The sequence below is a fragment of the Cebus imitator genome, unplaced genomic scaffold (genome assembly GCF_001604975.1).
Source record: "Cebus imitator isolate Cc_AM_T3 unplaced genomic scaffold, Cebus_imitator-1.0 Scaffold391, whole genome shotgun sequence".
In the NCBI taxonomy this organism is placed as follows: Eukaryota; Metazoa; Chordata; class Mammalia; order Primates; family Cebidae; genus Cebus; species Cebus imitator.
Genome location: NW_016107706.1, coordinates 733,329 through 759,533, shown reverse-complemented (window position 1 = coordinate 759,533; position 26,205 = coordinate 733,329). Strand labels below are relative to the sequence as shown.

The 26,205-nt window shown below is 42.2% G+C and overlaps 1 protein-coding gene across 5 annotated transcripts in view; it reads left to right on the top strand.

Annotated features, from left to right (window-relative positions):
* Positions 1–26,205, top strand: part of LOC108289084 (myelin associated oligodendrocyte basic protein) — a 66,474-nt gene that overhangs the window by 21,338 nt on the left and 18,931 nt on the right. For 4 of the 5 annotated variants that reach the window (XM_017508343.2, XM_017508341.2, XM_017508342.2 and 1 more), the window contains exons 3-5: positions 11,498–11,707; positions 11,913–12,203; positions 24,440–24,662. In XM_017508343.2, the coding sequence (XP_017363832.1) occupies positions 11,502–11,707; positions 11,913–12,168 (462 nt within the window). In that variant the 5' untranslated portion in view covers positions 11,498–11,501 and the 3' untranslated portion in view covers positions 12,169–12,203; positions 24,440–24,662. The remainder of the gene's footprint in view (positions 1–11,497; positions 11,708–11,912; positions 12,204–24,439; positions 24,663–26,205) is intronic. The other variant, XM_017508346.2, reaches the window with a different exon arrangement.

Sequence of the window (26,205 nt, the reverse complement as noted above, 5' to 3'; positions counted from 1 at the left end):
AAAAAAAAAAAAAAAAAAAAAAAAAAGGATAGCTAATATTCAGTTGGTCTTCAAATGACTACCTAATATTTCTGTAATTAACTAATTATAGGAATATTAACAAATAACAAATCCTTACTGCTTACATTGTATTTGCATATTTTACAACTATGCAGGATCTCCCCACTCATCTTCTCTTCTTTAATAAGTTAGGCTGACTTTAAGAAAGATACAGAATAACGAGTGCTTCACTTTTTCTGTTTTGGTAATTTCTTTACCACTCCTGTTTCTGGAGAATATGCAGAAATTAAGTTTGGGATTCTCTTACTATTCTCCCCCTGTCCTCATCGGTAAGTAAAATTCCACTTACAATTTTCCATTGATATTATTACTTTCTTGCTGAAAATATATTTTATTTCTGTTTCTCTTCATAGAATGAAAGGTTAAGAAATTTTATTGCTCTCAAGGACACTGATATTTAGAGAGTAAATATTAAATTGTGAAATGGAAGCAAGGTTTATAAAAAACTCATTGAAGATTTATAAATATTTTAAGACTCAAAGTTAATTCTTCATGCTTTGAAATAATTCAGTATTTTAAATGTTGACACTTCATCTTGTTCTTAAAACCAATTTATGAAAATTGTGATTCCAAGTTACTTCCATCTCTTTCTTGCAATTTTTTCATGTTTTTGAGACAGAGTCCTCCTTTGTCACCCAGGCTGTAGTGCAGTGGCGTGATCTCAACTCACTGCCACCTCTGCCTTCTGGGCTCAAACAATTCTCATGCCTCAAGCTCCCAAGCAGCTGGGATTACAGGCGCACACCACCATGCGTGGCTAATTCTTGTACTTTTAGTAGCGATGGGTTTCACCATGTTGGCCAGACTGATCTTGAATGCCTGACCTCTGTTGATCTGCCCACCTCAGCCTCCTGAAGCGCTGGGATTACAAGCATGAGCCACTGCACTCGGCCTTTTCCTCAGTTTTTTTTCTAATCAATTGAAGGCATGGGTGGGGGGATGGTGCGGATTTTGAGAAATTACAGCCATGTACTAGAAAGAATTAGGATACGTAAAGGAAAGGGAAGGCTTAGGAGAAACATGACCTCATTTGCTCAAGTCTTCTCTACTTTGTGAATTTCTGGGGGGATTCTGTGTCCTGTGGAGAGCATACTTAGGTCATTCAAGCAAACTCTTCCATTCTGTTCCTTAAAATGGGAACAAAGAATGAGGCTTGGGATAGGTAATTTTTTATAACTGTCTTCACCTTTCTCTAATGTCAGGCATGTCACAGTGATGTCATCCTCTGGACTGTGAGTGACCAGTTGATGATATCACTGAGGCCCCGTCTCCCCTGCGTGGACAGGGTGGTACAGATTATAACAGACAATTGATCTCACGAGTCACTTGTAAGTTGTGCTGATTCTTATTTGCTTACCTTCTCTGGGCCTCAGTTTCTTCGTCTGTAAAATGAGGATACATGTAATCTACCTCCTAGGATTATTACCAGGGTTAAATAGATTAATAAATGTCATGAGCTTGGAATAGTGCCCGACTCACAGGGAGCTCTCAATCAATAGTACTATTATTTGCTGTTGTTAATAACTTATACTTCTTAATGGATGTGATTTAGCAAATAGTAAAATAACATATTTTTGGTTTTTGTAATCCTTAATTTCACATGGTCTGGCAGCTCACATACCAAGAATCAAGCCAGACAACTCAGATCATCGAGCTTCCTCTATGGTATAAATGCACGTCCTTTCTGCAAAGAGAGCTGAGCCCCAGGTTTGCTGCCTGGAGGTGAAAATAGGATATGCTAGAGGCTGAGTCTTTGCCAGATTGAAGGAGAAAGCAGAAAGAAGAATCTTTCTAGCCCAAAGAAGAGTGGGAAAGGAGAGAGAAAGAGAGAGAGGAAGCTAAGGAGACAGACGTTTGTTTTCTCTTTTCTCTAGGTGGAAACCTCGATACCATGGTGGGGGATGTGGTATGGTGTGGTAGAATCATCCAGATAGGTTTGAAATTGTTGGTGTGTGTATGAGGGGCAGTGACACACTTTACCAGGAATAGTGTAGTGGGGGCACTGCAAGCCTCTAGAAAAGGCTGGCTCAGCCTCATCCAGCATGACTATGAGTGACTGCACAGCTTTGGCTGGGAGGCTGTCTAAGCCAATGGCCCAGGATAATGCTCTTGTTTCCCCACTTATAACGCATGGAAACCAAACATTTCCTCAAATAGTTGTGAAGGAGCTGGGAGGACAGCTGGACCAGAATAGGAGGTTACTGAGTCAGGAGCCTGGTGATCAGTGGCTTTGGTTGGATCAAGTGGTCAGTAGCAATGCGTGTCATTTATGCTAAAAGACGGGTGAGACCAGATGAGGCATCCCACGGCACAGCCCAGCAGAGAAGGACACCACCCAGACAGCCACCCCTTCCCTCACTGCCATGAAGATACTCAGCTTTCTCATACCCTTATCCACCTTGAGAAGGAAGAGAGGAAGGTGAGAAATAGTCGTGTTAGGGAACTGAACTCTGACTACAAAGTAAGAAGGGACGGTCTCAACTAAAAGTGATCAAGGCACTATAAATTTAGAGTTTTGGTTGCTCTCTCTGTTCCACATTCTTTCTCAGCCAATATTCATCGTGGGATGGGCTTGTAATATTACATGAATTCTACAATTACAGAGAAATAAAAAAGTTGTTCTTTTTTTTTTTTTTTAGTAAAATCAATCTCACTTTGAATAAATTTGAAATTTGTTGCATTCTTTATTAACCTGAAGTTCTCTTCTTCAGTATATATTAAACATTTCATTCCTTAATTCACATAACAGATCTGGAGCCTGATCATTATTTTCCTGTGGAGTTTTGATATGTAAAGCCAGCGTGTTGATCTCACATAGGGTTCAGGTCCTGGGTGGGTAGTGAAGGTAGAAGCTTGTCTCATACTCTTCCCATGTTGAGTTCTTTATACCAAGAGAAGAGCAGACCCTTGCTTATGATTCTGAGGGAGTTGAGGGAAAGAACTGAAAAACTATTCTGCTATCAAAATAGAGACCTACATCTACCCTTCATTCTGCCAACTCTATACCCATTTACATGTCTGACTTCCTGTGATGCCGTGCAGATATGAAGGGGATGTGGGCTGCAGTGTGTCAACTTACCACTTGCATTGTCTTTCCTTTCCAGAGGATGCCCAGAACTGAGGGCCACCTGAGGCTTTCATGACACGATTATGCCACATCCCACTGCTTTCTCAGAAAAGATGATAGAAAGAAAGGAGGAAGGATGGGAAGAAGGGCAAAAAATCCACTTTGTACTCATGATTTTAATTTCTACTTCCAGCCTCTTTAGGGAATGGCAAGGCTGTGACACTGGTGGTTACATAGATCTTAATGCCATCTCTAGGACGTGTAGTGAAATCTGTATGTAGTGATTAAAGCTTGCTAATTAATTTGCACAAATTAGAAAAAGGTACAGTGCATTTTTTCCCCTAAAGAGCCCAGTTTTAGAACTTTCAAGGTTAGTTAGGTCCTTTCCTCTGTTGAGCAGACATTTTTGCCGGAACCCGAGCAGAGTCCCCGATGAAACACGGGGCTGCTAGAGAGCATCTGGGGACAGGGAGTGAGAGGCTAAGGGCTCTGCCGCTGTTGTGAAGGACACCCTTTGTTCATTCCCTCATTTTTAATCAAACATCCTCTGAACACCCGTTTTGAATCAGGCACTGAATGAGGCTTATGGACAACAAATTGAAGGAGACAGTGAAACAGTAAGGGTAGCACTGAAGTTTCTAGATGCTTTCCTAGAATTATTCACAGGACACAAAGGAAGGAGGCATAATCATTACTCTTTGGGGGAAGGGAAAGATCTGGAAAGGCTCCACAAGGAGTGTCGTGACTTTGAGCTGAACCTTAATGCAATGGAGGTATTTGCTGTGCAATTGTTGAGTGGTAAAAGACAGGGGAAGGCGCCCTATGGACAAGTTCCAAAGGCTTGAGATAATCTTGTCTCTTAGGGGCTAGGAATGATTGGGTTGGGCTGAATGCACTTACCAGAGGAGGGTTCCTTCTTGAATTAAATGCCTTGTTATTAAAGAAAGATCATCTTCCCATAGACTTTTTGCCTACCTTTTATTGACTAGAATGTGGTCAAATGGGGGAGTTGTATAGACTAAGCCAGGCATATAGCATGGCCAAACAAAATCAAGGTTTGTTACTGAATAAGCGGAGAGTGGATATTAGGCAGTCTACTGGTCATACTAACCATTAGGAGTTTGCTATTTTAAAATTATTATTGTATGATGTTGTGGATTTTACTTAAATTCTTCTGGCCTCAATTCCCTCATCTGTAAAATGGAGATAGTAGGAACTACCTGGAGGGTTGTTTTGGGGAATCACAAATGTTAGATATAAAGTATATGGAGCATCCTAGGTGCTCAATAAATGGCGGAGAGGTTTTTGTTCTCCTTTCTTTGGATCCTTCCATTAGCTTTCTTCTCCTTTGAATGCTTGCTTCACTTTTCTCTTCTCTTTAGTTTTAGATTATATGGAAACATCTGGAAAGCCTGGAAAGATTATCTTTTACAATTTCAAATTTGGTTATTTTTTTCTTCATCCTGCCAGAGAGCTCATAATCATCTTTGCTTGCAATTAGGTGGTATGCTTTGTGAAAACGTCATGTGGTGTTTATAATTTGTTTTTAGCCACTAAAGTAAATAAAGATGTGATTAATGCTTAAGTATCATCAGAGATAGAGTGTGTCTAAAAAATTCAGTAGAATTAGACAGCTCATTTGAATGAATTCTCATCAGCGAAAGGAAAATAGAATTTATTAAGCAAGTTATTTACATTAGTTACAGTGCTAGGTTCATTTTTTATTTATTTCATTTCATATTTCAAAGGCCCCCTGAATTAAGTATTATTACTGTTACAGGAACCGAGTGTACCAGTTAGGAACGTATTTGGTTAATTGTAGCTGAAATAATAGTGGTTTATACAAGGCGAAAGTTTGTCACTCATGTAGAAAGGTGTTCAGAGTTCAAGAGTCAAGGCCTGAAGCAGCAAACTCCACAGTCCTCCAGGATTCAGGCTTCTCCAGTCTTTTTCTCTACCACCTCACAGGAAGTGGCTTCACCTGTGAGGTTGAGCTGTGGTCCAAGATTGCTGCTGCACCCAGGAGTAAACTGCTAGACTACAGTTTGTGCACATTTTTGTCCTCACTAGATAATCCCAAATTGCTTCCAGAAATGCACGGTCTGCAAACATACATAGAACAAGGTCATAAAGCAAATTTGTACAACTGCTGGAGCCACTGTCATAGTGACTGCTTTCTCTAACTGTGTTAAAACTAGAAGTCAATGTAACAAAAATAACTCCATACATTTGGGAATTTTACAACAGATTTTGTAAGAACTGATGAATCCAAGAAGAACAACTCATCCATAATTAAAATGAAGATTAAAACTTTATATTAAAATTTGTGTTATGCAGCTAAAGTTGTACAGTGGAAAAGGTTATAGTCATATATGAGGCATTTGACTCAATAAGAAAAAGCAAGAACACAAAGATAAAGAAAATGGAAGAAAAAAACTATAGGCCAGGCACAGTGGCTTACACCTGTAATCCTAGCACTTTGGGAGTCTGAGGAGGGAGGATCACTTGAGCCCAGGGAGATCCTGTCTCTACAGAGAAAAAAAAAAAAGCTGGGTGTAGTTGCACGGACCTGTGGTCCCAGCTACTTGAGAGGCTGGGCCAGGAGGACTGCTTGAGCCCAGGTGATTGAGGCAGCAGTAAGCTGTGATTGCACCACTGCACTCTAGAATGGGCTACAGAGTGAGACTTTGTCTCAAAAAGAAAAAAACAAAGAAAAGAAAAAAGAAAAAAAGAAGTTATAAGTGCATACAGAAATGAATAAACTAGGGGAAAAAAGAACAAAGACAAGAAAACAATTTCCTTACTTTTGAAAAAAGTAATGAAGTAGATAACTTCTGACAAGAGTACTCAAGAAAAATGAGAGAAGATACAAATAGAGAATATAAACTATAAAGGGGATTATAATTACAGATTTTACTACAGATTCTAAAAACTGTAAGAGAATACTACAGATAACATGAACTTGAAAAGTGAATGATTTTTTTCAACAACATAAATTTGAACAATGTGTAAGGTGTGGTCCCACTTTTTATTAACTATATATTTACATGTAAATATTCTCAAAGGAAAAAAGTTAACATATTTTACAAGTGGCTAACCATGGGTAAGCATTTAGGAATTTGTATTATTTTCTTTTTCTTTCTTTTTGTTTTTTGAGACTGAGTCTCGCTGTGTTGCCCAGGCTGGAGTGCAGTGGCACAGTCTTGGCTCACTGCAAACTCTGCCTCCCAGATTCAAGCGATTCTTTTGCCTCAGCCTCCCAAGTACCTGGTACCTGGGATTACAGGTGCCCGTCACCAGGCCCAGCTAATTTGTATTTATTTATCTATTTTTGAGATGGAGTTTTGCTCTTGTTGCCCAGGCTGGACTGCAGTGATGTGATCTCGGCTCACCACAACCTCTGCCTCCCAGGTTCAAGGGATTCTCCTGCCTCATCCTCCCGAGTAGCTGGGATTACAGGAATGCACCACCATGCCTGGCTAATTTTGTGTTTTAAGTAGAGATGGGTTTCTCCATGTTGGTCGGGCTGGTCTCGAACTCTCAACCTCAGGTGATTTGCCCTCCTTGGCGTCCCAAATTGCTGGGATTACAGGCGTGAGCCACCGCACCCAACCTGGTTAACTTTCATATTTTTAGTAGAGACAGGGGTTTCACCATGTTGACCAAGCTGGTCTCAAACTCCTGACCTCAAGTGATCTGCCTGCCTTGGCCTCTCAAAGGGCTGGGATTACAGGTATGAGCCACAGCACTGGGTGTATTATTTTCATCCATCCGAGTTTTCTAAGTTTCAGCAGTGAACATATATTTTTAAATCCACTAACGGACTGGAGGCGACGAGCTGCAGAAGTGTCTGTGGGTCGCATTCCCTCAGGGCCCATCCCACCTTACTACTAGTCCCCGACAGGGACCCTTCTGGCTACAGAAGGGTCTTTATTGTTGGGAAGGCTCCAAACTCCATTCTCTACCTTTCTCTTCTGGAGTGATTTGTTTCCCCAACTTTCAGTCTTTTTCACCCTAGGACATAGACCCATGGATTTCTGAGCCTCATCCCACCCCTGGGTTCATCTCTAGTCCCCCGAAGTCTAGTTTGGCCCTGGAACCTGGACTCCTATTTCTTGGGAGGAGGGTTGAGTCTTTAAGAAGCACAAAGCAGTGTTGGACCTGGTCACACAGATAGGTATTCAAATCCCTTGCTGTCTCTTACTGGCTTATGGACTTAGTCATGTTCCTTAGACTCTCCATCTTTAGTTTGTTGATAACACCATGTTATAAAATGAGATAAAGTATGCAAAACAACCATACACAATGGTGCTCAGTAAATTGTTACTTCTTTGCTGTATTTGCTTTATTAAAGGAAAAACTTTTAATAAAACAAATTCAATTTAACAGAGTTTAATTCAGCAAAGAACAATTCACAGATCAGACGGTCCCCAGAACCAGAATAGGTTCAGAAGGACTCCAGGGCTGCCACACAGTCAGAAAACACTGATAGACAGAGAAAGGAAAGTGACAAATAGAAACCAGAAGTGAGGTGCAAACAGCTGGACTGGTTACAGCTGGAACTTTCCTTATTTGAACACAGTTGGCTGTGATTCGCCAAAACTCTGTCATTGGCCAAAGCTCTGTGATTGGTATAAGACTGGGTTACAATGTACACACCCAGTTAGGTTACAGTTTACTATGTACAAATAAACCATTAGGTGAAACTTAAAATATGTTAGGATGTGGCTTTAGGCTAAAATTAATTTAACAGCCTGTATTTCCAAGGAATTTACTAGCAATGCTGGTGTGTTAGGAAACGATGCCTCTTGTTTAGCATGTGGGGCTTAGTGGTTTAAAATTGGAGGGTGGCATGGGGCCAACAGTTGGGGGAGGCAGTATATAGAACCATTTAACCAGGTACCCCAACACCAGGGAAAAGAGGATCCTAGTCTTTTCAAAAATATAAACATTTTACTAAAGGAGGGAGAAAATATTACTTTGAAAGTAAGATGCATTTTCAGGTGGTTGTGCTAGGAATGGCGGGGTTCTTCCAGGGAAGAGAATTGCTTTTTTCATGACCACGTGCTGATGGATAACTAGAGCTGATGCTGCCCCCTGGCGGACATGGTCAGGGGAGACAGTGAGGGAAGTTGTCACGGAGTAAGAAACAACTTTCCCCTCAACTGCTGGGGGAAAAGATGGCTGGGCAGGGGTGCAGATGGGCACACAGTGACCCAGGCATCACATCAGCGGGAGCAGTGAATGGGATTTGAGAATTCAATTAGGGAAGGAATTCAGAGTCACAGTGGACTTCAAATCTCCTTCTTATCCCATATTAGTTATTTCTTAAAAAGTTGGGGTAAGAGCTAGATCTTCTGTTATTTGTGATGGGTGCCTGAGCCGTTTGGGAAAAGGTGACCCTAGCAGGCTGGAGGAATTGGGGACATCTGGGTTGCCTGTGAAAAGCTGAGTAACATAGTCTCCATGTGCTGGGCACCTGAATAAATTACTCTTGAAGGTTAGTCCTGAAGTGTTTCATTTCATTATTGCCCATGGGAGGAGAAACTCTAGCTGAACTTAGTGACCTATGTAGGACTTGGGAAAGGGCTTAGCAGACGTTTAGGGTCTTTGCAATGAATCTGACCCTATAAGTCAACTGCAACTTCTCACTGGTCTATACGTACCTGTCTGGATAAAGGGCTCCTTTGAAGTATATCTGATCATCTCCTCCTTTGGAAATTCAGCAATTTCTCTCCTAGGAGACTGCTACTCATCCTACCTCTCTGAATACCCGTTATGCCTTCTTCCTGCAGCTTGAAGATAGGTCCAGTCCTTGTCCTGGGAGCCTTCCCTTGCCTGACTCCTCGCTGAGAACATATCTTATCCATGCCCAAGGTTGTGCCCCCTTCCATGAGGTGAACGGCTCTCAAGATGAGAGCTTTAGGTCCGGAGTTTTGGGTGCCCATTTCTTCATGGATGTCCTTGGCTCTTTAAACTCACAGTATCTCAGACCAATAAGATGATCCCCCTCCTTCTCATCTAGTTAGACCTCTGATTAGCAGATAGCATGACTGTGTTCCCAGTCACCCGGGCTAGATACTTCACAGTGAAAGGTAACTCTTGTCCTGCCTCATTGCCTGTGTCCTGGCTCTATTACCTCTCCCTGACACGATGAGGGCTCTCAGGGTAATGCAATTCACCTCTGTGTATCTGCTTAGGTATCAGCCATTCCCAAGCCTTCACCTTCAGCTAGATGAAATGCTTCTGCCCATGAAGTTTTACCTTGTTCTCTAGCCCATCATATTGCCCTCTCTTCTGTGACTTTTCATGCCATTGCACCAGCACATTCTTATGTTCTAGAGCATGCTGCCTTTGTATCACACTTACTGATGTCTGTGGACCTTCCTCTACCTACAATGTGAGCTAGTTGTGAGCAGGATGCTTATCTGATCTACCCCCTTCTTCATCTCAGTGACTTGTAGTTATTTAGTCTCAGTAAATGAGAGTTTTCTGGTCATTAGCATATTATGTGCGTTATAATCACTTGCCTGTATCTCCACTGGTGGATAAGTTTCTTTGGGGCTGCACTAAGCATGATTTAGCTTTGTGTCCAGCACATGAACCGAGCACTGTGCCAGGCACAACTAAAGTATAAAATAAATGTTAAATTAAATGGGTGAAGGTAACTTCATTAATCATTTAGTCTTTATTACACCTTAAATAACTATAAAAGTTTAGGATTTAAAAAAATTAAAGGTTTGGCAAAAGCAGATGAGCCTATAACGGAAATGGACAAGGAGAGGCTAAAGATAGAGAAGGAGATTTAGAATGTGGTGTCACAGGTAAGAGTTGAGACGGAGAGAGACCAAATATGAAGACAACTGGTTTAGCAGCACGGAGGTCCATGGAGAGCTACATAGAGCCATTTTTCCTTGGGAGGAAAGGACCAGGAGCCAGAGTGGGGTGCACTGATGAGTGAGTGAGTGGGAGATGTAAAGATGGAGGAAAAAAGTATTAATAACTTTTCAAGAACCTGGCCTATATAAAAAAGGAAGGTAATAGGGGAGCAAAAAGACGTGGGAGCAGGATCCAGAGAGGATTTTCTTTTAAAATGGGGCATCATGAGCATCTTAAAAGCTGATGGAATGGGGAAAACTTCCTGGGAAAAATATAAAACCTTTAATAAGAACTAAGGTACTTAAACATAAAACTAATTATTTTTGCATGATAAAAGCAGGTGAAATATTGGGAAAGAATATTTTTAATCTACATAACAGATATGACACATAATTTGGAAGATCACAAACAGAAGTGCCAAAAAATGTATTTGTAACTGTATTCTACCTGCTTCTCAGCTGTCATTTCCATTCGTAGCAGAAGACAACCACACTAACTGAAGAAAAAATTAGAATATCCCCTCAGTGTTATTTAGTTTTCTGTACTCGTCCTTAAAAACCCAGATTATTGGTTCTGTCTTCAAGGAATCCATCCCTTTTCCATGCTTTCCTTGACCTTTGCACACACCTGCATTGGTCAACATAACACTGTTTGTAATCACATTCTGCACATCTGTGTCTCCAACTTGACCCTGAGTTTGCTGAGAGCAGAGACATTGTCAGTATCCGGTTTATGCCCATCAACTATGTAGACTCTTGTTGATTGATTGTTACCTAAGTTCCCTGTGGGCTTTGGCATTTTGTAATGGTAGGCAGGACTATTTCTGTGTTTGTCACATTCCGAAAAGGAACGTTTTCAGTCCCCTGCTAGCTCCCCTGTTGCCCCTTCTGAGTCAGAGCCCACCTTCTTCAAATACAACTATGCTCTGATTTCTAGCACCATCGATTAGTTTTACCTGTTCTTGAATCTCAGACAAAATCAGCTATACAGCTTGTTTTCTTTTGTTCAACATTAAATCTGTGGTGTCAAAGGTGTTGACGTTGTCAGTAGTTTGCTCTTTTTCCTTGTTGTGTAGTATTTTATTGCATGAATGATGATTGTTTTAATAATAAGCTGGTTTTTTTTTTTCTCTTTAGAGAAAAGGCTTTTCCTAGCTCTGGAATATTATTTAGTCAAGGATATGTTTTAAACGTTTTCCTGTCTTACATGGGTCTCTAACACATAAGGAAAACAAGAGCCCAAGTTTCTTTTTCTCCCTGAAAACACGATTTTTAAAAATTCACAAATGAAAATGAACTCTCTCTCAGTTGAGCTCCTTTCCACGGAGTTGCGGGGAAGTTGGTCCTGCAGGGTTTTGCTCGCAGGGCAGGACGTCCCTGAATGTTACCCTGGACTACGGGAGCAGCATGGGGTGGGCTTCCTGAGCAGCGGGCTCCCTCGCCTGATGCGCGTTTCTGTCTCCTCCCGCCTCCCTGCATCGGCGATTTCCAGTGAGATGAGTCAGAAAACGGCCAAGGAGGGTCCCAGACTCTCCAAAAACCAGAGGTACTCCGAGCACTTCAGCATCCACTGCTGCCCGCCGTTCACCTTCCTCAACTCCAAGAAGGAGATAGTGGATCGGAAATACAGCATCTGTAAGAGCGGCTGCTTCTACCAGAAGAAGGAGGAGGACTGGATCTGCTGCGCCTGCCAGAAGACCAGGTGAGCCGCCCGCCCTCCCCGCTGCGCACCCCGCTCTTCCCGCGGTCGGCTCGGGGTCAGGCTCCGACCCGGAAGGCGTTCCAGGGCGACCGGAAGCTGGGTGGGGGAGCAGGGCCTTCCCGCCAGTTTCCAGCTCCAGCCAGCGTCGCTTAAGCAGCCGAGGAGCGCCCTGGCTCCCGCCTCCAGCTTCTTTTGGCCCTCTCAGAACCAGGCGCCGCGCCACGTCCCCTCAGAGGCCCAAGAAACAGCCAGCTACGCCCCCCGCGGTGGTCAGAGCGCCAGCCAAGCCACGGTCCCCTCCGAGGTCAGAGCGTCAGCCACGCCCCCGCCCAGAGGTCCGACCGCCGCCCGCCAAGCAGCGTTCCCCTCAGAAGGCCAAGCAACCGCAGCGCAGCAGCCCCGTCCGAGGGCCGGGCGCCAGCCGCGGGGGGTCCCCCGTCAAAGCTCCTAGGTTCTGGTAACACCATCTCTTCCCTTGTGCTCCCCCAGCCCTAAGGTTAGTAGCCGTGTCCTGCGTTTACTAACACGGGGCGGTCCCCACGGCCCCTTCCGCCTTGTCGCCAAGCCTGTGACGTCAGCTCCCTGCGTCCAGTCCCCTCCGGCTGACATACCGGGTGTGGCTCCTGGCTTCCCCCGGAGCTCTGGCGCCTGCTCCAGGAGGCTGTGGCCGTTGCGTCCACTGTCTAATGGGACGGGAAGTTGTGTCCATTGAGGCGACTGACCGCGGTGCCAGGTTGAATAAGCGCGTTCCTCCATGCCCGTGCCTCAGGGTGAGGAGGAATGGCGACTCTGACCAGTATCCGTGTGTGTAAAAGGAGACGGTGATGATCCAGCGGACCATCCCTCCGTCTTCGGATGACTCGCTTCATCTGACGTCAGCCTCAGCGGCAGTGCCAATCACCCACGCACTCGGCAGACCCCACTGCACACCGAAGAGTTCCACATGCCGTGCGGGGGGAGGGGGCTGTGGCGGCGAGCCAGCCGCGCGGCGTGGGATTCACCAGGACTAAATTCAGGAGATGTCTTGTTCAAATAAGACGATAGGTGTCGGCTGGGCGCGGTGGCTCACCCCTGTAATCCCAACACTTTGGGAGGCTGAGGTGGGCGGATCACGAGGTCAAGAGATCGAGACCATCCTGGCCAACATGGTGAAACCCAGTCTCTACTAAAAATACAAAAAAAAATTAGCAGGGCCTGATGGTGCGCCTCTGGTCCCAGCTACTCGGGAGGCTGAGGCGGAAGAATCGTTTGAACCTAGGAGGCGGAGGTTGCAGTGAGCCTAGATTGCCCCACTGCACTCCAGCTTGGCGACAGAGCAAGACTCCGTCTCAGAAAAAAAAAAAAAAGAGAAAGGTGTCATCGTGTAGGCATCCGTGTCCTAATGTCCTCATAATATGCATGCACTCTGGACCATGAAACCCATAAGCAGGGAATTACTGGCTCTGCCACAGGTGTTTGGGGCTTTACAAGGGACGTTAGGCTAGGATGAGTAGACAGCAAAGGCAGGGTGACCCATGTAGACAGAAAAGGAGAGCCAGAGGTACACATTTATCTACCCTATTTTAGTAGGCCAGTTTGTTTTTTTTCTTTAGATTTTTTTTTTCTTCTTTTTGAGATGGAGTCTCATTCTATCGCCCAGGCTGGAGTGCAGCGGTGCGATCTCGGCTCACTGCAACCTCTGCTTCCCAGGTTCAAGCCGTTCTTCTGCTTCAGCCTCCCAAGTATCTGGGACTGCAGGGGCCTGCCACCACACCTGGCTAAATTTTTTTTTTGTTTTTAGTAGTGATGGGGTTCTGGTCTCGAATTCCTGACCTTGTGATCCACCCGCCTCGGCCTCCAAAAGTACTGGGATTATAGGCATGAGCCACTGCACCTGGCCTATTTGGCCTATTTTTTTTTTTTTTTTTTTTTTTTTTTTTTTTTTTTTTTTTTTTTTTTTTAGAGCAGTTTAAGTTTCACAGCAAAATTAAGGGGAAGGTACAGAGATTTCCTCTATGTTCTTGTCCCAACACACACATACCTGGCCAATTTCTTTTTCCTACTGTTTTGAAGGTATATCAGCATGCTTGCTTTTTAGTCCCTTTACTATTTGGAATTGAATCTGTTTATAAGCTAGTAGTGGGTGTTCATTGTATTTCAGATTCTTAACGTCTGCTCTGATACCCAGCACTTGTATAGCATCTACTGTGTGTAGATGTCATGTGATGCTTACTGATTTAGTTGGAAGAAGAGTCAATGGGGGAGAATGTTAAAGATGCCCCTAGAGAATGCGGATTTTTTGGTCACTACTAAGGCCCAGATATCTGCATTTTTAGCTGGCATTCACCCCCACAAGATACAGTTACATAGACAGCACACAGACTACACAATGAGCAACGCTGACCTAAATTATCCACAAATGAATATTTCAGATAATTTGTGATATGAAGTAAAGAAATATGGAAAGTGACAAATTTATGGTACCAAAAGTGAAAACATGAAAAAGGCACAAAATTAGGAGAGTTTAATTTGTAAAGGAAGTAACTAGTCACTAAAATTTTAATAGCTAGTTGTATACCAGGTTACATAGTCATTAACTGAGACCCTCTATAGATGCCTGAATAGAAGGGGCCTAGGACAGGTAAGTATTGATATATGGAAGTAGTTAGAAAATACATGAAACAGAGGAAATTAATTGTATAAAAGGCATGTCACCTATGGTGGCTTTGGGTGGCTGGAGTTCAAGCAGGACATGGAAAGGAGTTAGAAGACAATGAAAGCAAACTTCACCATACCCACAGATTTGTCTGGCCCTAACCTAAACTTAGGAGATATCCTAGTGTTGGCGTGCTTTGACTCCTTCAGTTGACTAATCTCAGTGGGTATCAGAGAAGGTGCCTTCACAGGCTGTTATTTTCTCCTCAGCCATGGTCCCTTACCTGGGAACAGAGGATCTGAAAGGCCTCATTAATAATGTCCCATGACTTCACTTATGCACCATCTGAGTCCTACTTGAGATGTTCATTTTTCCTTCTTATATTTCCAAAGGTCTTCAGGTAACGTGTTTGAGGCACTTCTTCACCATATTGCCTATTCCTTTTATTGGTACTGATTGACTGTTTTGAATCAAAGGAGTGAGAGGCAGGTTGATGGGAAAAATTTGCTCTTAAGCAGAGCTACTAACTTGCACATGAAGAAAGAGTAAAAAAGATTTTCTGAAACCAGTTTGCTTTCTGAAATGGTGCTGTTTCTGAGGTATTGCTTTTAGAGGTTAAATAATTTTGGCAAAGGCCTAATTGGGTTCTTAACTCCCTTGAATAGGTCTTCTCAAAAACCAATGAATGATGAAATCTTGGAAACCGATTATATGATTTCCAGCATCCTGATTAAACATGGTAGCATTCTTAATATTGTATAGAAGGAAACCCAGGCATCTCCCTCTTAGTTTATTCTGTCCTCTCAATTCTAAGATTTTAGGATTTCACAATGTCGTCATTGCCTTTGTGTTTAACAGGTATATTGTGGGCCTCTTTTGGTTTCAGTGCTCTGCTTTTGGGAGCTGGGGAATTCGTGGTTCTTTGAAAACTGCTGTGGCTGTGGGTGGTTAATTTGGAGTCAGTCAGTCACATATATGGGGCAGTGCTGTGTGTGCCTTTGACTTATTTTTTTTTCTGCACAGCGTGTTTTATTAAATTGAGCCCTGCACACAAGCAGCCTGGAAGGCTGTAGTTTTCCAAGTCACAGCAGAGCTAGGGAAAAGGCCTGAGTTCTTTGCTTTCTGTTCAGCCTGTGCCTCAGGTTGCATTATTGCTTTTATGAGTTTGGGTGACTGAACTCTTGAATCTTGCCCTACGTATGCCATATAGTCTATCCTATCTGGGAGCAGGCCTTTATACATCCTGGTGGTCCCTATATCACAATGTGTACGCAAAGCAGATGCTTTTGCAGAGGCCTGGGTTAGCCAGAGAGGCTTTCGGTCCTGGGAGCTGTATGTTGTTTTGCAGTGTAATAACCTCTACCTGGTCACAGGTCCTTACCTGGTCCAGACCACATGGTTAACTACTCCCTCTCTGATAGCCTTAACCCAATTGTCTCTCATCCTCCTTCAGCACTCGTTTTATAAATCCCCGATTCTAGATCAAGCTTACAACCTGCCTGCATTGGTTTTTCAACTGCTGAGCATGGTCATGTGTGCACAGAGCTGCTGAGCAGTTTGGGGAAAGCTTTGTAGCCTAGTGGGTTGGTGCTACCACAAATGGATGCACCCCAGCCACTCCCCAGACTGTCCTGGCTCCACCAGCCCCCACACATTCATCAGAATATGTATCTGTCTTTAAATCCTTCTCCTCGGCTTCAGGAGATGAAGCCTTCGTTTTCTGATGAGGCCAGTCCCCCACCCTCCCTGTGATCTTGCTGCCTCTTGTCTCCTTTGGTGTCTTGCTGCACAACTTATCTACCCCACTTGACCACTTCAGCCTCTGTATCTTGTCTCTTTCTCATTAGCATTTCAGCATGTTTTGCTCTCTCATATTGACTGTGTGTTCACGTCTAGCCCTATCCAGTTTTCTTTCTACCTTATACAAATTTAAAAATGAATAGTGTAAACTCGTCATCTTTAGTTCCTCAAATCCCATTTGCTCTTCAATTAATCATGTTCTGATTTCCTCCCATAGGACTTCCTGATCCTGGAATTCCTCTCGTGCAGATTCCTCCAGATGTAATGATGCAAGGGCAAGAAATTTATTTGGGAGGTGAAGGGGACACTACGGGAAGGTGGGAAGTAAGACAAGGAAGTGAAACAGCCAATTAAAAAAAAAGCATTAACCAATTGTCACCATGGGTTCCTGGAGCGTTAGTCCTGCTGAGGATCCCTGGGGAATAGTGTAGACATGTGCATCAGTTATCTCATCGGAGGGGTGGAGGAACTGGGATATTTATAACCAGTTCTTGTCAGTCATTAGTCAGCCAATGCTGCTTTGAGGGTGGGGGCATTTATTCTTTGACACATCTAGCTTATTAGACAGCAAAGTGGGCTGCAGCAGCAAGGTATAAGCCCTCAGGAAAAGAAAGGCAAGTGCCAGCACCTGGAAGTGGGGCTGAGCACAAGAGCGGTAAGGGCAAGGGGTTGTGGGCAAGGCACCAGTAGTGTCTGCTCTGATGGTTACGTGTGACCTTCATGTTGCTTTTCCTAATGAAAGCTGAATCCAGTCTATGTATCAACAGTGCTTTCTGTTGGATTTGTTGGGCTGCTCTCCCATTCAGTCTTTAAACTCTCTGTTCTCTTAGTTTCTGTGACTCTCTTCTTTCTTTTCTCTGCCGGAACTTTCCTCCTCCATCTTGTGAGTGCTTCCTTTTCTGCCAATTGCTTAATCTTGAGGTGCCCTAGGGTTCCATACTGAGCTCTCTACTTATATGATTTTGGCTTCTCTTGTGGTTTTAATTGTGACTCTCATGCTGATGACTTCTAAACCTTAATTCATCCTTGACATTAATATATGAGCCTATTCACTCAGCCTATCAGTTTGATATTGGAAAACTTAATCCGTCTACACCTGACTTCATTCCTACAAAGGCTTGCTCTTCTTTTTGTTTGCTATCTCAAAAAATAACACAGCTGTCCAACTAATCCTCAAAGTTGGAAACCTTAGCACCATTGTAACTTCTGATTTTCCCCTGTATATAAATGTCTGCCAATTTGACTTTCCGCTGGGAAGGGGTGCAGGATTAAGAACAGGCTAGAAACAAAGTAGAGGGAATGGAGATAGTTGATAAAATAGGGCTCCTCCATAGCACATATGGAAAAGCTGTTAGATTGTATGAAGTAGAGAGAGACCCTTAGTGGGCGTTAAGATAGAGGCAGGTCATGCCAGAGAATGAGTGAGCTAGACGCTTAAGAAGATTAGGGTACACTTGGAATGTTAGAGACCAGGCTTCTAGGCAGTAGTTAGGGCTGGCTGACCTCAGCTCAACAGAGCTATATATAAATCATTTGTTCTTAAGGAGCTCCTTCTCCAATAAAGGAAACAGATTGCCACCTCTGAAATCATCAGTGAAATCACACAACTCCACATCCACACTCTGCTTCTCTTCCAACTTGTTTGCCAAATGCCCTCACAGCAACTGTTCTTAAACTTTACCACGCTTCAGTGCTCTGACTCCTCCATTTTTATCTCCATCTATCAGACTCTTCACTTGCCTCCCTTTCCAAATTAGAAATGATATCCCAACATTTTAATCTCTTTCCCAAATACCCTAGAATCCCCTGCCTTCTGAATATCTGTTTTACACTTTTACACCCCTGGGAAAACCCCAGCCTTGGATGAACGCAACTATCTACCTTCACCATGTTTGTTTTTGGGCAGCTAAGTGTCACTGGGGAAAAGCACACAGCAGGACAATAGTAGCTGGTTTTAAGCAGAATTGTGTTTATCCTATCACTAAGCAGTTTCCTTTTGGGCAGTTGTAGTTCAATTGCATGCATTCAGACAAAAAAGGAAGCATGTACCTCAAAAGTTTGCATGTGTAGTTTATATGCACACACACATATTCCACATGTATCAGGCTTACTGAAGTCTAATTTACATATGGTAAAATTCAACTCTTTAGGCATACATTTCTATGCACATAGTCATATGACTACTGCCACAAGTAAGATACAGAATATTTTCATTGCCCTTCAAAATTTCCTTATATTTCACCTTTGCAGTCAACTCTCTAGCCCCTACTAACCACTGATCTATCTTCTGTCCCTATAGTTTTGTCTTGTCTAGGATTTCATATAAGTGGAATTATATAGTATAGTCTTTTGAGCCTGGCTTCTTTTACTTAGCATAGTGCTTTTGAACCATATTGTTGCATGAATTAATAGTTTTTTCTTTTTTTTATAGTGGAGTAGTTTATATATATGCACACATGTATATATGGAGTATATATGGATGCATATATATATGCATCCATGTGCAACCATGGCCCAAGATTTTAATCTCTTTCACAAATACCCTAGAGTCTCCTGCCTTCCAAACATCTGTCTTACACCCCTGGGAAAACCCCAATCTTGGATGAACACAACTATATATATATATGCATCCATATACAGTTTATATGTATATGGTGTGTATATATATATATATATATATATGCATCCATATATTCTCTATGTATGTTTAGATGTATGTGCATATATGTATATACATACATGCATGTGTGCATGTACATACATTCATATATATGTATATAGTATATATCTGGATTCCTGTACCATAGTTTTCTACTCACCAGTTGGAAGACATTTGTTTCCAGTTTTGCTGATTACGAATAAAGTTGTAAACATTATGTGAACATAGGTTTTCCTTTCTACTAGGTAAATAACTGGGATTGGTAATACTGGGTAATATGGTAGATATATGTTTAAGCTTATAAGGAACAGCTAAATTATTTTCCAAAGAAGTTGTAACATTTTGCATTCCTACCAGTAACCTGAGCTTATTGTTAGCACTTAGTACTGTCAGCTTTAAAAATTTTATTCATTCTGATAGATATGTAATGATATTCATTGTAGTTTTAATTTTCCATTTTCTTAATGACTAGTGAAATAGAGCATCTTTTAATGAGCATAAAGATAATCCATCAAAGACACTTATTTGGTGAAATCTCTGCTTAAATCTTCTACATATAAAAATCAGATTGTTTCACTATTGTATTTTGAGAGGGTTAAAAATATTCCAGATACAAGACATTTATAAACAATATGTTTTGCAAGCATTTTTTCTAAGTCTGTGACTTGCCTTTTTCTTTCTTTTTTTTTTTTTTTTTTTTTTTTTTTTTTTTTTTTTTTTTTTTTTTTTTTTTTTTTTTTTGAGACGGAGTTTCGCTGTTGTTGCCCAGACTGGAGTGCAATGGCACGATCTCGGCTCACCGCAACCTCCGCCTCCTGGGTTCAAGCAATTCTCCGGCCTCAGCCTCCCGAGTAGCTGGGACTACAGGCACGCACCATCATGCCCAGCTAATTTTTGTATTTTTAGTAGACGAGGTTTCACCTTGTTGACCAGGATGGTCTCGATCTCTTGACCTCGTGATCCACCCGCTTCGGCCTCCCAAAGTGCTGGGATTACAGGCTTGAGCCACCGCGCCCGGCTGCCTTTTTCTTTTCTTTTTTTTTTTTTTTCCTTTTTTGAGACAGAGTCTTGCCCTGTCCCTAGGCTGGAGTGCAGTGGCACGATCTCGGCTCACTGCAACCTCTGCCTCCCAGGTTCAAGCAATTCTCCTGCTTCAGCCTCCCGAGTAGCTGGGACTACAGGCATGTGCTACCATACTCGGCTAATTTTTATATTTTTAGTAGAGACAGGGTTTCATTATGTTTGCCAGGATGGTCTCGATCTCTTGACCTTGTGATCTTCCCGCCTCAGCCTCCCAAAGTGCTGGGATTACAGGCATGAGCCACCACGCCCAGCTGTGTTTTTATTGTCTTAACAGTGTTTTGTGAAGAGTCAAAGTTTTGATAAAGTCAAATTTATCAAAGTTTATTATCACACTGGTCTTTAAAAATTTTTTTTAAAATTATTTTTGATACCCCAGTTCCTTCACCTCTCCAATGAGATAACTGATGTACATGTCTACACTGTTCCCCAGGGATCCCCAGCAGGGTCATACTTCTTGTGTTGTATTTAAGAAGTCTTTTTTGAATTCAAGGTCACAAAGATTTTCTCCTATGTTTTCTTCTAGAAATTTTAAATTCTAGGTTTTACCTTTAGAGTATTATCCATTTTGAGTTAATTTTTTGTAATGGTGTGAAGTATGAATTGAGGCTTAATTTTTTTTGCATGTGGTTGCATATGGCTCAGTTTTTTTGTAATTATTTCAGCATCATTTGTTGAAAAGTTTCTCCACTGAATTACCTTTGCAATCTGTCCAGAAATCAGTTGATCATATATTTATGGGTTTATTTCTAGACTTTTTATTTTTTTCTATTGATTTATATATCTTTCTTTTCACCAAAGCCATACTTTATCACTATAGCTTAGTAGTAAGTATCGAAATCAGTTAGTGTGAATTCTTCAATATTGTTCTTTATTTAAAAAAATTGTTTTGGTTATGTGAGTTTTTTAACTTTTCCATATAAATTTTCAGTGTGTCAGGTTCTACGGTATATATATGGTAGGAATATTTTTTTCAGATGGAGGCTCCCTCTGTTGCGAGGCTGGAGTGCAGTGGCGCCATCTTGGCTCACTGTCTCCGCCTTCCAGGTTCAAGCAATTTTCCTGCTTCAGCCTCCTAAGTAGCTGGGACTACAGGTGTGTGCCACTACACCCACCTAATTTTTGTATTTTTAGTAGAGATGGGGTTTTGCCATGTTGGCCAGAATGGTCTCAATCTCCTGACCTCGTGATCCGCCCACCTTGGCCTCCCAAAGTTCTGGGATTACAGACGTGAGCCACCATGCCCTGCCTATGATAGGATTTTGAAAGGAATTGTGTTGAGCTCATAGATCAACTTGGGGAGAACTGTAACAATACTGAGTCTCATATTCAGAACATGGTATATCTTTCTATTTATTTAGACCTTTTTTTGTTTGTTTTGTAGTTTCCAGTACGCAGATCTTACACATATTTTGTTTGGTTTGTACCTAAGATTTTATGCTTTTTGGTAATATCAAATATAGCATTCTTTTTCAGTTTTAATTTCTAATTGTTCATTGCTAGTATATAAAAATATAACTGAATTTTGGGTATTGATCATATAGCCTGTGATTTTGCTAAACTTACCTATTCTAGATTTTTTTGTGGTACATTCTAGAGTTTTCTATATTGTAAATAATGCTATCTTTGAATAGAGACAGTTTGATATATTTTTTTCAGTCTGTATGCCTTTTTTGTATATGTTTTGAACTGCGATTTTATTTAAAACATTTAATTTTTAGAGAAATATTTTACCAAGATTAAATTCTTGCCAAATTGGCTTTCTGGAGTATTACAAGGGATTAGAGCCCAAAGGTCCATGCCTAATAACAAGGTGCTTGGGTTTGGTTGTTAGTTCATTCCTATGCCTTCTTCATATCCTCATTTCAAGATATGGCTCAACTTTCCTCATGGCCTATTGACTGATGTACTGTATTATCAAAATAGAGAATGGACATGAGCATTCTTTGGATGTAAAGAATCACGGAGGTCCTAAATACTATTAGAATTACTATGGTGGTAATTGTTCAAAATTGCCAGGTACTGATGTCATCTTCATGGTTATGAGATATGGTTACCAAAGCTCTAGGGATTGGATTTACAAGGTGGATTCAATTCCAGTTCACATTTGGGGATAATCACAACCTTGGAGGGAGTTAACATTTTGCAGAACAGTCATGTGGTAGTTGTCCTTGTGCGGGCCAAAGACTTATGACACTTTCTTCTCAAACCCTACATGACCCTGAATTACCTGCTTCCTCTATTCAGCTATGTGGGCAGTCTTTATAATTTTAACCTTTCAAGCTGTGCTGTAATATAATGACTAGAGCATTTTATATAGGACATGACTTTTGTGTACTTGTGACCTATTATTACTTTCCTAGTTGGGGTTTGTCAGGGTGAATGATGTGGGGTATTTTGTGGAAGCAGTCTAAAGAGTCATCATTATTGTTAGTGGTAAGGGGTCTTGGCATAACCCTCTGACTTGAGAGCCTTCACACTGCTTGCTGAGCATATGGTTGCCCTTTCTGTGAGCTCCCTTGATACTTCCACTGCTATAATTTGGACATCTTTGCTGATCAGTTCACTTACTTGTCCATCTTCCTGGAGTGTGCATGAATCAGGATCAGGGAATCTTACACTCATCCCCCCAGGGTCTGACTCAGGGCTTGGCTGATGTTATTGACTGAATGAGCTCTGTAAATACACTTGCAGTCAGTCTGGCACAGTGGGAAGGGCAAGGACTCTGGCATCATTCCAACAATTGGAAATTAAAATGAAAAAAAGGCATGCATTGAGAAGGTTTGAGTCTGAGCTCTGCTGCCTGTGGATTTCCTTTGTCTGAATTACTTATTCTAAGTCACATTTTTCTCATCTGTAAAATGAGGATATTTTCTACTTCATTAGTTCATCATATTGTAGTACTAGGTAAGTGAATGTTATTGGAACAATTATTTAATGGATATATCGTGTCATTTAACCCTAACTACTAGCATATTATTTCCAACTCAGTTGCCTCCCCTGGTCGATTTGGAGTTCAGGGGCTGTTGCTATATAAACTAGTCATCCCTATTACCATCAGTGTGGCTGCCATTGCTAGTAAAGTGCCAATTAGATAATTCAATGCTCATATTATCTGGGATGCCACAGCGGCCGATTGCAGTGATACTTGCAGAGGGTGATGCCTGGGGTCTGTGGGCTTCCATGCTAGTCTCAGCATTTGGATTTTATATTTAGCAGTATCTATGGGTAGTTTGAAAACACGCAGGCTGCCACATGTCTGGAGGTCACACAGCAATCCAGAAAGTGTCAAGAGAGTCCTTCCTCAAATTTCAAGGGATGTGTTCCAACCTTCCAGGCTGCAATTCACTCTACAAATTTTAATAACATATTTCTGCATTTATTTTTTCTGGTATCCTCAATCCAGTTTGAAGGGCATCAGCATTGCTAGCTTGATATATAATTTGGGATTTTAAAAATGCTATTGCTAATACCTGAATATGAATTTTATTTCTAATATGAAAAACTTTCCAAATTACAAAAACGCTATGATCCTCATAAGTTTTGGTTCTAGAATAAAATGATGTGACACTCCTAATCCATGCATTTTGGTTTTTGTGTATTTGTTTTTTAAACTAAGAACTTTGATGATGCACTGAAACTATTCAACATAGCCTCATTTCAAAGGCAGCCACATAGAGTTCTGCTGTCTAAATAAATCAAAGCTGATATCACACAACATTTCCGTTGGGTAAGCTTGCCGGCAATGCTTGTCTGGGCCACATACTTATAATGTCTTTATTGGATGTTGTTTATTTCCTTCTTGAACACAATTTATTCCCCCATCAAAATAGGAACATGTCAATATGTTCACAATTTTATAAGTGCATATACTCTATGTGTATATGTATGTACATTCACGTTTCTATGTCTATAAGTAGTAAAACTTTTTTTCCAGAAGCAGGTGTACTTTAATTTCCTTTGTGTTTTTCCTTTATTTATTTTTTGAGACTGAGTCTCCCACTGTCACCCAATCACGCGATCTCGGCTCTGCAATCTCTGCCTCTTAGGTTTAAGCGATTCTCCTGCCCTAGCCTTCTGAGTAGTTGGGATTACAGGCACCCACTACCAGACCCAGCTAATTTTTTGTATTTTTAGTAGAGTCAGGGTTTCACCATGTTGGCCAGGCTGGTCTTGAACTCCTGACCTTGTGATCTGCCTGCTTTGGCCTCCCAAAGTGCTGGGATTATAGGCGTGAGCCACCAAACCTGGCCTCCTTTGTGTTTTTCTGTGTTTCAAAATTATCTACAATGATTAACCAGAAAATCAATATTATAATTATAGTATTTATACATAAAATAGAACTTTTAAAGAATATCTTTTCTAGGCTTGGGACAGGAAAAAATATTATGTTATTTTTGGCCAGAGTCTATCAGAATTAAGAAATTAAAGAGAGGGATTTTGCAGAATAACCTCAAAGTTAGTCTCAAAATTCACAATTATATTAGCTCAGAGAGAGAGACAGAGTATATATCACCTACTAATGTCATGTATTTTTCTTTTTCTGTTTGTAAACCAGATTGAAAAGAAGGATTAGGCCAACCCCAAAGAAGAAGTGACCAAGGAGGAGTTTAAAGTGAATGAATGGCCTCGGCTCCTGGACTCATTGCTTCACAACCCATCTACCCTTGGACAAGTTATCTGGCTTCAAATATTATGCAAGGGCAAACACCTGCTGATGCAGCAACTGCTGATGCTCATGGTCCGCGTGGCATGGGGGCCTCAGGGCAGCCTGCCTGGAGGTGAGCAGGGGTATCTCTCTGTCTTATACTCCAGTCAGGGGGTTCCAGCTGCACCTGCAGGCTCCAGAGCTCAATGCACAGATCTTTTTGTTTCACCTGCAGTCTTTTCTTCCCCTGGATGTGCACAGGGCTCCAGGGTCTTTCATGACTCAGGGTCAGAGTGGCTCACGCACCAGTCCACATGTTGTCCTCCAGATATTCCCTTCCATCCCTTACATCCTGTTGCTCAGCCTGACTTTTAATTTTTAACTTTCTCCTTTGTAATTAATCTCTATCTGGGTTTCTCTCTTCCTCTTTGCCATTTGGTTTCCTTAATTAGTTCCCTGTGCCAGTCCATAGTCAGAGCCATAATTGGCTCTGGGGAAGATCCAAGTTATTTTCTGAGTAAGATATTAGGCTGCCATATGATCCAGAGATGCAAAGAAATCCCCAGAGAGTGTAGGAGTTGTCTAAATCCATGTGTCAGATGTAGCCAGCAAGTTGTGTCAGAAGCAGAGAGAAAAGGCATGAAAAGCAACCTTCTTCCGCTCCTCAGGCCCCTCCTCAGGTCTCCATCCTTACGTGGGGCTTTTTTTTTTTTTCCCCCCAAGATGCGGTTTCACCATGATGGCCAGGCTGGTCTTGAACTCCTGACCTCAGGTGATCCACCCACTTTGGCCTCCCAAAGTGCTAGGATTATAGGCGTGAGCCACTGCACCCGGCCACATGGGGCTTTTTGAACATCTCCTCCTGGCACAGCTAGGGTGAGAGCAAGTCCTCTAAGGCACTGCCTTTGAGCCTTGCTCAGCCCATCTGAACAATCCCAGTTCTAGAATTGACTGCTTTTAAATTGTGTGACCTTGGGAATGTTATCTAGCTTCAACCACAGTGCCCTACCTTAAGTCCCTCTCCCAAGTGATCCTAGATACAGGGCTGCTTCCCCCCAAACCCTGTCCACCTCAGGACACAGGCTCGTGGCCTTATGACACTTCATGACCAGAAGTGGTGCTGAGAGTTCCTATTTCCACACGTAACCCCCTAATTCCTGGGAAAGCCTGTGGCCTGGTCCCCCCAGTGCTTTTTCTGGCTGGTCCCTCCATGTTTTCATCTGATGGTGGAGTGAGATCAGGAAAAATAGGAGCGGTGCTTTACCTTGGGGGAGAAGAGAAGTGTGGAAAGGATGAGTTAAAAGAGGTTAAGCAGTCTAAGATTCCTCTCCCTATGTAGGAGGCCATTTCCTCATGTGAGGGGGTTTGAACCCAATTATAATGGGACAGGGTTGGGTGTTGACATCCCATCTCTTCTCTCTGTTTTGTTCCCACTATCTGTAGCCCAAAAATCTTGGGGAGGACTTTGATCTTTAGTATGGGCTCTTGGTCAGGGCCATAGGAACTAACCCCAATCCTTATTCCACCTGGCTCTACCACATCCCCTACACACAAACACATGCTGCAGGGAGGGAGTTTGCCCCTGGGTCAAGTGGACGATCCTTGGATCACCTTGTGCTCCTGTAGACTGGGGTGTGTGTGTGTATGTGTCGGGAAACTTAGTTTTGAGAGGATGT